The sequence below is a fragment of the Pelobates fuscus genome, chromosome 1 (assembly GCF_036172605.1).
Source record: "Pelobates fuscus isolate aPelFus1 chromosome 1, aPelFus1.pri, whole genome shotgun sequence".
NCBI lineage: Eukaryota > Metazoa > Chordata > Amphibia > Anura > Pelobatidae > Pelobates > Pelobates fuscus.
Genome location: NC_086317.1, coordinates 134,054,469 through 134,067,131, shown reverse-complemented (window position 1 = coordinate 134,067,131; position 12,663 = coordinate 134,054,469). Strand labels below are relative to the sequence as shown.

General features: G+C 48.6%; 1 protein-coding gene across 1 annotated transcript in view; it reads right to left on the bottom strand.

Moving 5' to 3' along the window:
- Nucleotides 1–12,663, bottom strand: part of TSPAN2 (tetraspanin 2) — a 182,812-nt gene that overhangs the window by 32,032 nt on the left and 138,117 nt on the right. Inside the window, exons 6-7 of the mRNA XM_063444313.1 lie at nt 5,827–5,907; nt 310–393 (exon numbers count right to left, since the gene is read on the bottom strand). Of these exons, the coding sequence (XP_063300383.1) occupies nt 310–393; nt 5,827–5,907 (165 nt within the window). The remainder of the gene's footprint in view (nt 1–309; nt 394–5,826; nt 5,908–12,663) is intronic.

Sequence of the window (12,663 nt, the reverse complement as noted above, 5' to 3'; positions counted from 1 at the left end):
AATAAGCCTACAGGGAATAATTCTACTCACCAGAACAAATCCAATAAGCTGTAGTTGGTCTGGTGACTATAGTGCCCTTTTAAAGTAGTATTGGTGCCCGTGGTGCCCGTCTGTTTTTTTGTGTTTTTCTTTTCACACAGCAAAGCAACTTGTCACACATATATTCCTCAGGTTTAGTTAAATAAAACTAAATTAGAAGATAAGCCACGTTTATTTGCATTTGACTCATTACGCAAAGCAACATCACAGAAGCAGTTTCTCTCAAGTGATTAGAACTCTAGAATCCAGTAGATGCAGTGATTTACTTACAGTTATTCCAGCTGTGGAGACTGCAAGTATTCCAATTATGTGGAATTTGTGTTGAAACAACTTCTCAATCTCTTCAAGACAATCCTACAAAATGTTTTAAAAAATCCAGCCATTTAGATACTGAATTGAGTATTATAAAAAATCAATCATACACACATATTTTCCTTTTAGAATGTATTTGTTTTGAAAATGAGGCACTGCAGTCACTATTTTTCAATACATGTTAGAAGTGATTTATGTAGATCCTATATAGATGATTTTATGTTGAGTCAACTTTCTTGACAAAATGTGATCAAAGTATCCTAATGCAAATTGGTTAGCATTTTGTACATTTCAACAAATGTACAAGAAATACTAAAACACAGTACAATACATACAAAGCTTGTTACTTACGATAGGACTATACAAGTCAACATTGTCAAGTTGTCTGATAATTTTATAACATGACAGGAGGCTTCCTATTTTGCATTAACTCTCTTTACTAAACTCCACAGCAGTAAAGAAAAACGTAAAAGTAACAAGTAAATCACTGAGCAGCATAGTATATAAGGGTCATGCTGCCTGTATAACTTCCTCTTTCTTTACTGCTCCATCACAGACAGGTCAGAATATTTGCTCCCCTGGAGCTTTACACACTTATTGTCATTACTTATTTGTCCTAATTATCCGTTTGTTTTAATTGTATTTCACTATCATTGCTATTACATTACCCTTCATTATCCTTTTTACTATTTCTGTAGTGGGCTGTGGGACTAGGGGCTCTCTGTGGCTTTTCTGCCCTCCTCTCTGCCCCTCTACGCCTTCTGGGACCCTCCCATGGCCTTCCTGCGGTCCCCCCAGGTCCCCCCACTGCCCCCCCTACCTGGAGTTCCCTCCTGGGCTCCCTCCTTGCGTCCGGTGTCGTTCGTGACCGGTTTCGCGCCGGCCCGCTTCGGCCCGCAGCCGGCCTAATAAATTTAGTCCCCGGCTTTGCGGCCTACCTCGCGGCCGCCATTTTGGATCGCGAAAATCGCGAGATTCTCGCGGCCATCTTAGTTTTGCCTCGTGCATCTCACTAGGGACCCAGTGTGGCTGTGTTAACCTGCTGTTGCCCCTGCACTGCTGTTTTTTCACTCCTTTTTGTGTCTGACACCCCTGGGACTGAAGGATTACCTGCTCAAGCACTACTATCTGCTATCAATCTGCTACTCAGTCTCTGTGTCTCATCTGCTTCTATTAAGCTATCCTGTGGCTGGGTCAGTCAGGTCAGTGCTGCTGCCTGTTTATTATTATCGTGACCTGCACTTAAGGGTCCCAACCCTGTGCAACCGGGGTGAGCCCCCACTATAAATACGCTGCTTACTGGGAGACTAGCTGTTGCAGTTCTCTCTAACTGGGTGAGCCCCAGTTTATAAGGTCACTATTATACCCCGCTGGGGTTATTCTGGGCTTGTTCCCACCATACTATCAAATCTGACCCTACGCCTATTATCAAGACCCTGGTGCCCGTTTATTGCTGTGCCCTTCAGTGACGTACTTGCCTACCCTTAACATGGAAGATTCCCAGAATGTCCCTGTGGACTTCCAGGCCATGATTAACGCAGCTGTCACTGCCTCTGTGGAGAAGTCACTCTCCAAGACCCAAGCTGCGGCTCCTGACGTGCCAAAACGCAGACACCACCGCCACGAATCGGACTCTGAATTGTCCGACCATCAGTCAAGGGATGACTCCCGCCCTAAAAAGCGCCATGACAAGGGCGAAGATTACACACCCAAACCATTTAAGGGTAAGGCACCTGCCAAACGCAAGTCTGCCAAATTACACACCCCGGCCCTGCGTCAGGAGTACTCTTCAGACGAAGAGCAGGGCCCTGCCCAGTCCATGTCAGTTCTGGATGAGTGGCAAGCTGATGCTTCTGACTCGGACTATGACGCATGGGGCTCGGACGAGAAGTCTGTTTCCGCTTTCATGCGAGAAACTCTCCTGGGTGCTGCCCAAACTGGAGGTATCGAGGACACTGCGGACGCAGAACCTCCTCGTGATTCAGACACTATATTGGACCCCTCGGGTCAGGCGATGTTCGACCCCCGTAACATACGGCACCCCAGATCGGGTGACTGGTCGCCTCCAGAACACCTTGCCAGGTTCATGCACCTGTGGCTCCGCAAACCTCTGGAGAAAGAGGTCCGCAGCCGACTCAGGTCTGAATGCCCACGCCCTTCCCTGCCGGATAAAGTCGCTCAGACCCCGGAATTCGATAAGGCCATGTCGACCTTCATGATGCGCAGTGGTAGAGACCCCCGCCGTGGGGTAGAGAAAGGCCTATGGGGCGCCCAAGATAACCTGCTGGATTCCGTAGGCCCCCTGGCCCGCATTATGTATCTGGCGGATGATGCCTACGCTAAAGCCGACTCCTTCTCCTCCGAGGACATCAGGGAATGGGCACATGATGTTCGTGAATGGGCACAACGGTGTTTTTGTTACATCGGAAACACTAATGTTACGCTCTCTTCGGAGAGACGAAAAGCAGTGTTGTACCGTATTAACGGCAAATTGGCAGACCTTGGCACAAAGGAGATTGGACCCCAGGCACAAGGGAAACTATTTGGCGAACCGTTCCTCAAGGAACTCAATAAACACGTAAACGTGTTCACCTCCCTTAATAAGGCGCAGTCCTCAATGCGCAGAGTTTTCCGAAGCAACCCTACATAAGGCAGGTTGACTGCTTACTAGATAGAGTGGTGAGTAAAACGGTGTATATTCCCGTTACTCACAAACAGGCTTTCCCACACTGGAAGATGTCTCCTGGATTAGGGGGTCAATGGAGTTTCTTTCACTCTAGTCCGGGTAATATAGGGGCGGAGCCTATCAACCAGCCGGGATTTTCGAAAGAAGCAGCTTTTTGAACGCATGCATATTACCCGGACTAGAGTGAAAGAAACTCCATTGACCCCCTAACCCAGGAGACATCTCCCAGTGTGGGAAGGCCTGTTTGTGAGTAACGGGAACATATACCGTTTTACTCACCACACTATCTAGTAAGCAGCCAACCTGCCTTATGTCCTATTTGTCTAGCAGTAATCTGTTTTGTTTGTGTATCGAGCAATCACCTGCTTTAGGGTTGCTAACTAAGCAGTGATACGCTGTACACTTATGTTTTACATTAATTTTTATTTTTACTTTTAATTTTTGCACAATTGTAATTGTTACATTGGTAATAAATTGTTTTATATATATTTAATTAAGCCACTACCTGTATTTTCAATATCTTTTAAGAAGCTTTAAGTAAGCCTCACAGATCTGTTCTATGATTCTTTTGTTTTTGTATTTTTCTTACATGCCGAGTATGAATTGGAACACCATTCAGTGAACAATATAAGTATCTTTCTTTTCCTCTTGTAAACTCTGGTGCATGTGGGAGAGGGACTTATTGTAATCTTAATACCGCTCCACTTCTTAACATTTTATTGAGGGGAGAACTTGGCCTTAGCTCTGCAATGGAGTAAGTTTTAACGTTAGTTGTGTTTTTTTTCTAAAGTTAGGGGGAATCAGGATAGGAAAGGTTACCCTAACCAATAACAGTGTTTTATTGCTGGACTAATACTTTAATTATTTCCCCTTTTGTTTCCACCTTTGGATCACCTGTGGCAGTCAGTCAACCCCTATTGGCACTATCCATTGGGTTAAGCATTGGCTGTGCATGATGAGATTATAGAGATATCTCATCCAGTGGCGGATCCGGGGGGGGGGGCAACGGGGCAATTGCCCCCCCCCCCCCCCCGAGAAAATTGACGGTCTCCCTCTCCCCTGCCAGCACATGCAGGTGCCAGCCCTGCAATGTGCCTGTGGACCGGGGAGGGAGATCAGAGATCTCCCTCCCCGGTCCGCAGGCACTATGCTGACAGCCGGCAGGGGATGGAGAGTGAGGAGAGAGGACCCGGGAGCTCTGCCTGCAGCTCCTCCGGGTCCTCATTTCGCGAGCTTGGAGCGTTGCCGCGGTAACCACGGCAACGCTCCAAATCTCGCGAGAGTGAACTCTAGCCCGGGAGCTATGGGCTAGAGTTCACTCTCCCCACTGGGCCACCAGGGAATCACCATCTGACCACCAGGGATCAAGAAATGTCCCCCCTCCTCCCGGTAAAGGTAAGAAGGGAGGGGGGACATCAATATTTATTTAAATTAAATAAAAAAAATATATATATATATTATTTAAAAAGAAAAGCCCCCCTTCCCTTATCACACACACAAACACACACACACTCTACACTGCCCCCCATACACACATTGCCCCCATACTGCCCCCATACACACACATTGCCCCCCATACTGCCCCCCATACACACACTGCCCCCATACACACACATTGCCCCATACACACATTGTCCCCATACTGCCCCATACACACAAATTGCCCCCCATACTGCCCCATATACACACATTGCCCCATATACACACACTGCCCCCCATACACACATACTGCCCCCCATACATACATACTGCCCCCCATACACACACACTGCCCCATACACACATATTGCCCCCATACACACATACTGCTCCCCCATACACACACACTCTACATACATACACTACCCCCCATACACTGCCGCCCCATACACACACATTGCCCACACTCACACATACACTGCAATACTCACACACACACACTGCACCACACATACACTGCCGCCCTCACTCACACACACTGCTCACACACTGTCCCCCTCACACACACACTGCACCCCTTACACATTGAACCACTCACACACACCACTGCTCCTACGCCCTACTACAGCCCCAGTTCCCAGCAGACCTCAGGTAAGTTGTCAAACTGTTCTTAAACGGTTTGACTACTTACTCTGGGAGGGGGTCCCGCCACTATTGACACCATAACCACTACACTGAGCTGTAGTGGTTATTGTGTCTGGATTATTTCTTTAAATAATCTACAAGTGCCCCTCCCGAGATCAGGCTCTGGATCCGCCACTGATCTCATCTCTCACTGTATTTGGCATCACTACCATAAATACAGCATTCTCAATTCTAAGAAGTGTGGGAAAAGCTGCCATTGTTACGGCATCATGCAGATAAAGTCTGTTTCTCAGCTAGAAACCAAAGGTAGATGTGTCTGATGCACCATTTCCTATTTCTCCTTACTACTGGTAAAGGTAAGTAGTGGGAGGAGAAAGAGAACGATTAAACCGGTCTATGTATTACTTTATGTCTATAAGTGTGTCTATGTATAAATATATTTATATGCATGTGAGTTTGTGGCATAAAGTGTATGTGAGGTAATGACTTAATGTGCATTTCACCTGGCTCTGATGTTTCAATTGTTCAGCAGTTTGCTTGTTTTTTTAATTTAGAAAGTTCATGGAAATTGCAGTTCATCACTATAGTTTCCCTTTGATCTGTTTTATTTACATACAGTAATTAAGTAAAAGCAGGCATCAAACACATGGTGCTGTAAATCCATCAGTTAATACACCTGTACATATTTAACAGTGCAATGATTGTGCTTGTGATTCATAACATACCTTGTGTTCTTTTTGCTCATCAGGACACAAAGCAGCCACGTGTTTACTGCTAGCAGGATCCGCATTCCCACAGCAATTCAACTAGGTAAGCAAAAGCGGAAAAACAAAGCAAATGTTAAAATAACACTCCATTAAAAAAACAAATAATTTAGTAGATCCACATCCAAGAAAATTGTCCATGCAATTTGTGGTGCATGTTTTATTTTGGAGTATATTAAATCTTGGATTACAATAGCTGCAGATCTTGTGCTTGCACTGCTGCAAGCCATTCCCTTCTTCTTCAGCAGATACTTTCTATGGCTGTCCAATCGTTAATACAGCTCACTGAGATGTCTTTGCAAGGCAGGTGCTCTGGGCTTCAGTTTAGCCCCACTCAGCCCAGGAAGTAACAGGATTGACTGTATGATTGAGAGTTGTAACATGGTTTTATTTAGACTATATGAATATATATGTGCTGATTTCTATTGAGAACATGAAAAATGAGGAAGCACTTCAGTAACCTTTAAATCTATCATACACCTCACACATCTTGACAGTCTAAGTTTTTACATCAGCTGAATGACTGTGAGTTAAGTAAAAAAAATAAAATAAAAAAAAAGTGCATCCTGAATGACCACATTAAGATCTCCATTATACTTTTCTCAAACGGCATGTTTAATACCACTATGATATTAAACCCCATTTTAATTTTTGCATTCCTATGTATTTTTACATTAAATATGGTCAAAACAGTCTGTGAACTGGACTATAACATAAAAGTGGACAACACGAGAGCAAAAATTATTTTATGTGTTTGGTGTGCTAAATAATCCAACAGGTTGTTATCGACCTACTTAAAGGAAAACTCCAAGTACCATAACTACTACAGAGCACTACTACTACAGAGCACTTTAGTGGTTATAGTGCTTGGAGTGTCCCTTTATCTCCACTAAAAAAAAGATATTACTAGGATTAAATGTCTGAATTTCATGATAAACAATCAATTTCAGGGCAAATGTGAACAAGCCTTACCTAATTTATTTACTTCTGAGTTTAAAGGGGCAATATAAGCACCAAGAAAACGTAATCTCATTGAAGTGTTCTGGATGCAGTGCCCCTGTCCCTTAAACACTGCAATTATAATTATTGCAATTATTGATAAACTGTAGTAATTACCTTGCAGGGTTAACTCCACTAGAGACGCTTCCAGGTCTTAAGCGGACTTTTGGTCCTCTAAATTGCGCTGGACGTCCCCACGCTTTGCATGAGGACATCCAGCGTCAGCTAACACTCTATAGAAAAGCATTGATTCATTGCGTTGATTTAGGGGTTCCACTTGACCTCAGTCAAAGCCATACTGTCCAAATAGAGTAAGTTTAGGACAATGGTAAGTCTTCCATGTCTTGCCGAAATCTCCCATGAACACAATGTCAATTATACATGAAATTACATTACTTACAGGGATGAGCAGGCCTCCGCTATTACTAGTGTTCTTGGCTCTGCCATCAATACGATACTGGGAAATTCATGCCAAACAAGCTATGCCAAGTTAACTGCTTAAAATTACACACATTTTCATCAATATAACTGAAAACATTTGTATAAAACTCAACACAATTGGAACAATACTCTATGGACAGATGCCGCGAAAGTACAACATGAGAATTTTTAGTGAATTGTTTCTGTTTGTGATAATGCAGGATGATCAAACACCACCTCATTAATGAATTGTGGTGGTGGTGGATCTGTATTTATTGCACTAGTTCCCAAAGGAATTAGATAATAAATTGATGACAAAAACCTCTGACAAAGATCTATTTGGGTCGAAACATTGCTGGATTCACTGTGTTCCATCAAATGTGCCTAACTGAGCAATGGGGTGCCTGGACCTTCTTTCTTGCATTTCAATTAACCCCAGGCCCTGCTGAGTGGCTGCTTCCCATTTTAGTTGATGTTCCAGAGAACTCTGCTCAAGCTGTTTATTACTTTACTTATATATAACTGCAAAGCTGCCAGAAGAACATATTTTAACTTTTTGAGTTAGCAATTTTAACAATGCATCTGTCAACTAGTATTCAGTGGCAGTTCAAGAGGCCACAAGAATATGTAAATAGTTTAAAATTGGGCCGTCATGAACTGACCTAACACAACTTTTCTGAATTGACTGTACTCTAAGTGATTTGAAAAGCCAGACAGAGCGAGTGAGCAAAAAAAAAATACTTTGCTAGTAAACTTAATTCATGGAACTGATTGAGTCATACAGCAGAACATTTTTCTCATCAGAAAGATTAGTTCATTAAAATAAACATAAGCTCTTTCCCTTGACTGCGGACCCACAACCCCTACGTTGCCCAATAAACACACAACACCTGTATAATGGATAAGGGCAACGGCCACAGCTTTATTGAACATTTTGACCAGCATTAAACCAACTGTCAGCTGATGGGGTGATTCATCCATCAGACAGATCTCACATCCTTTTTCCAGAGTCCAAAGCAGCCTGCCTTCCGCCTTCAGCCCAAGCATGCTGCGACTCCCCAATCCGACTTGGCACTTGCCTTCCCATGCGCTGGCCAGGTATTCCGCCACCACGATGCCGGCCCCCTACACCCTCCCCAGGCATCGCGCCCCCCGCCGCCAGCGCCTTCTCAATCCCACCCTGCATTCCCACGTTGAAAATATCCAAACCAATCAAGCTTAAGTGTACCCCATCGGATCGCATCAGTGTGCTGTTATCCCCTTCCAACTCCACATGCCGGACTACGATGCCCCCAAGCTGACGAACAAATCTCGACACCGCCACATTCAACTTGCGCCTGCTGCGCTCCAGCCCTTTTGCATAAGGTAAGGCAACAGCTGCCAGCAGGGCCTCGGGATCACCTCGGACCACACCAACGTTACATCCCGAAACAGTGCCATGCAACGGGCGAGGTCGTCCTTCATGTCGTGTATGAGATCCACTGTCCGGACCCGCCCCAGGTCATTTCCCCCTGCATGGATGACCAACATCACCGAACTGGGAACAAACCTGCTCAGGAAACGACACTCTGGGTACACCTGGCTTCATGACAACCCACGAATGCCCCTCCATCGGACCCGTACTTGATCATATGAAAACCCCAGGTTGCGGCCATAAGGGCGCTCCTCCGCCCGCCTCGCTGCCCAATAGATGTAAGAATGCCCTAGTATCCATACGTAACGTGGGCGAGAACCTAGAATAAACAAACAGAAAAAACTGAACGGTAAGAAACTGTTACTCACCCCGAAATTAAACCCTATAAGAGGTGCGGCCGGACATACAGCTGAAACCTACCTAAACTCCACCGCCCCAATTCCCGCACCTCCGCCGGTGAAAATCCCATCCCACTAGCCTGTGTGGCTGCCCCAATCCGGAAGGAATGGGCCGAGTACCCTTGCGGGCTCCTCCCGCTCGCCACCAGGGATTCACGCAAGATCTTGCTAAATTGATATCGCGTCACAGGAGACCCATCCTGATGCACCAGCAGTGCACCCCCGCCCGAAGGGCGGACCTGCAAGAATCTCCGAAACAGGAGCACTGGGCAATACTCTCCGCCCGCTGCATCAATACGTACCCACGCTCCTTCACCTCTCTGATCCGTCTTGGACTTACGGATCCGAATGTCCAGCCCCTTGACCGCCCACCGCACATCCGACACCAACAGCGGCGGCGCCACCCGACGACTGGCGGCCACCACCTCTCCGACCCGCAACGCCCCAAAAAAACACAAAGAAAAAGCGACCCCGAACAACAACGCCTCGTACTCTGAGCTACACACCCGCCGCAGCGCCGCCAGGAGTTCCCACAGAAGCTGCACCGAGATCGGCCTCCTCTGATCCGGGACCCTCCTCCGACGCCACCCACGCAGGGCTCTCTGAATACTAAATTCCCTGGTCATATCCTTCCAACCCAGGAACCGAAACAAGAAGGACAGGGCCAACAGGGCCTTCTCCGCTGCAGCACATGACCGCCCTTCATCCAACAATTGCTCCAAAAACATTAAGGTTACCTCAAAGCGCCCCGAGTCCGACGCCAGGCTACCTTCCCCCGGAACCAACCCGAGCCACTTGGACCACACTGCCCAGTAGGACTTCCACGATGATGCTGACAACGACTCCGTCACCAACCCCATCAATCTTCGGAACCGAGCTCCCATAAAGACTGCGGGCAAGGCTGCCCCACCTGTTCCGCCTCTGGTGCCGCCTCTCGGAAACGCTGCCACTGGAACCGAGAAAGCGCATCAGCCACAATATTCAACACTCCCGGAACATGACACGCCCTAACCCACACATTATGCTGCAAACTCAACAGGACCAATCGCCTCAGCAACGCCAGCACCGGCGGGGAAGCCGACGTTGCACGATTTATCACATGTACAACACTCATGTTGTCCGTGTGAAAATCAACCGTTCGGTCCCGTAAATCGTGACCCCATAACTCCATTGCAACTACAATCGGGAAGAGCTCCAGGAAGGTCAGATTGCGCATAAGATCCTTACCCTGCCAGTTGTCCGGCCAGGCCTCCGCACACCACCGGCCCCGGAAGTATGCCCCAAAACCGAGGGAGCCGGACGCATCCGTGAAGAGTTCCAACACCGAGTTACCAACCGCCGCTCGCAACCAACACGATCGGCCGTTGTACTTCTCCAGGAAAGAACTCCGCACCTGCAAGTCCGCCTTAAGCTTTCTCGTAACCCGTATAAAATGATACGGCTCCCGAATCCCCACCGTCGCCAAAGAGAGCCGGCGACAAAACGCCCGACCCATCGGCAAAACCCGACATGCGAATGCCAGGTGACCCAGCAGCACATGCATCTGCCGCAACTGTACTTTATGCGCCCCTTTGACTAGGTCGATCCAACAAAACAGCAAAGCGACCTTGTCTTCCGGCAACCGAAAAATCATGTTGGTGGAATCAATTTCCACCCCCAGGAACGACAGCACCTCCGCCGGACCCTCCGTCTTCTGTTCCGCGACCGGAACGCCAAAATCAGCTGCCACCTCCCGAAAGACACGCAGAAGGTCCCCACATACCCCTGTCCCCCGTTTCTCTACAAACAAAAATCATCTAAATAATGTGTAACTGAACCGAAACCCGAAAACCTGAATGACCACCCATTCCAGAAACGACGCAAAAGACTCGAAATAGGAGCAGGAAATCGCACACCCCATCGGCAGACACATGTCATAGTAGTAACTACCCTCGAAGTGGCAACCGAGGAGGTGATGACACTCCGGGTGGACTGGTAACAAGCGGAAAGCCGATTCAATGTCGGACTTCGCTAACCAGGCTCCAACCCCGGCGTCCCTGACCAATTCCAACGCCCTGTCGAACGACGCATACCGGACGCGGCTGAACTCCTTATCAATGCCGTCGTTAACAGACTCACCTGCTGGATATGATAAAAGATGAATCATGCGGTAAGCTCCCTCCTCTTTTTTGGGGACCAAACCCAACGGCGACACCCGGAGATTCTCAAATGGCAAGCGGACAAAAGGCCCCGCCATCCTCCCCAAACATACCTCTTTTTCCAGTTTTCCCCGCAACATCCCTTCCCTACCCTGAACCGAGCGCAAGTTGTTAGCAAAACGCGGCTCCGCCGAGGGAACAAACGGAACCCAAAACCCTGACAAAAACCTGTCCGCCAACAGCAACGCATCCCGCCGCTTAGGATACCGCGCGAGCCACGGCGCCATCCTTTCCCCGCTCACCGGGGTCCAGGCCTTTTGGTGCGGCGTCCGCCCCACCTTTTGGAGGCACCTGTTTTCCCTTTTTGAAACAGCGCGCTGCAGGATGCGCTCCTCCACAGTGAGAACACTCGTGTCGAAAACGGCAGGAACTATACCACCTAAAATGGCTCTCATTGAAGAGCCAGCAAACCCCTCGCTTAGGACCAGCCGGTGTCCCTGTCTGGCCACCGGCTGCGCCCTGAAAGGGCGCTGGCCGGCTGGGAGTCATGAGAAGCAGCCAGAGGCTGCCGTCCTGCACCCCGAAGTCCAACCCCGGGCACACCGCCATCTTCTGCCGAAATTGCTGGTCATAACGAAACCAGCATTGCCCGCCGTAAATTTTGTAAGCCCCCCAAATGAGATCTAGGTATCCAAATAACGAAGGGGCCCTTTCCGGAAACTGCCTGGACAAGACGCTGGCGAAAACCGCAAACCCCTGCAACCAGTTCCCGAAAGTCCTCGGGAGCTGCTTGCCCTTGTCCCCTTCCCCCGGCTCCCCCCGTCTAGGCCTATCTACGGAATCCTTGTCTGGCGGAACCAGGGATATCAAATCCACAAATTCACCACGCACTATCTTCTCGCGCGTCTCGCTGGGGACATGCATGCCCAGCGGAGACAACTCACACCCGGGTATGCTGGGGCGAAAAGCACACATTGGAGCTGCTGGCGCGGGCCCTGGCGCAGGCGCTACTGCCCCCCCTTGCGTTGCCCCTGGTAACCCTGCCACTAGAGCCCTAAGCAAGCGCAAAACTTCGCCTTGTGACTCCCTGGACCCTATACTGGCACCCAGGCTACCCCATGCGCCTGCGCAGGCTGACTCACCAGACACAGGAAGGCTGCCAGGCACACGGTCCTCCAGCTGTTCCTCCTGCTCCTCTACGCTGTCTTCATCTCCCATGGCCGGTTCCTCCTCCAGATCCAGCCGGCCTCTCCACAGGCCGCCATCCTCCGCTGCTTCCGGCCGACCACAGCCATGGCCGCCATCACCCGATGTGCTGAGCCGACCGGCAACCCGGCCACCGTCCCTCCACGAATCCTGGGCACTTTCCAGGCCAGCCTCCCGGCTGCCCGGCTCTCCGGACCGGTTTGCCCGGTTTGCCCCCAAGATG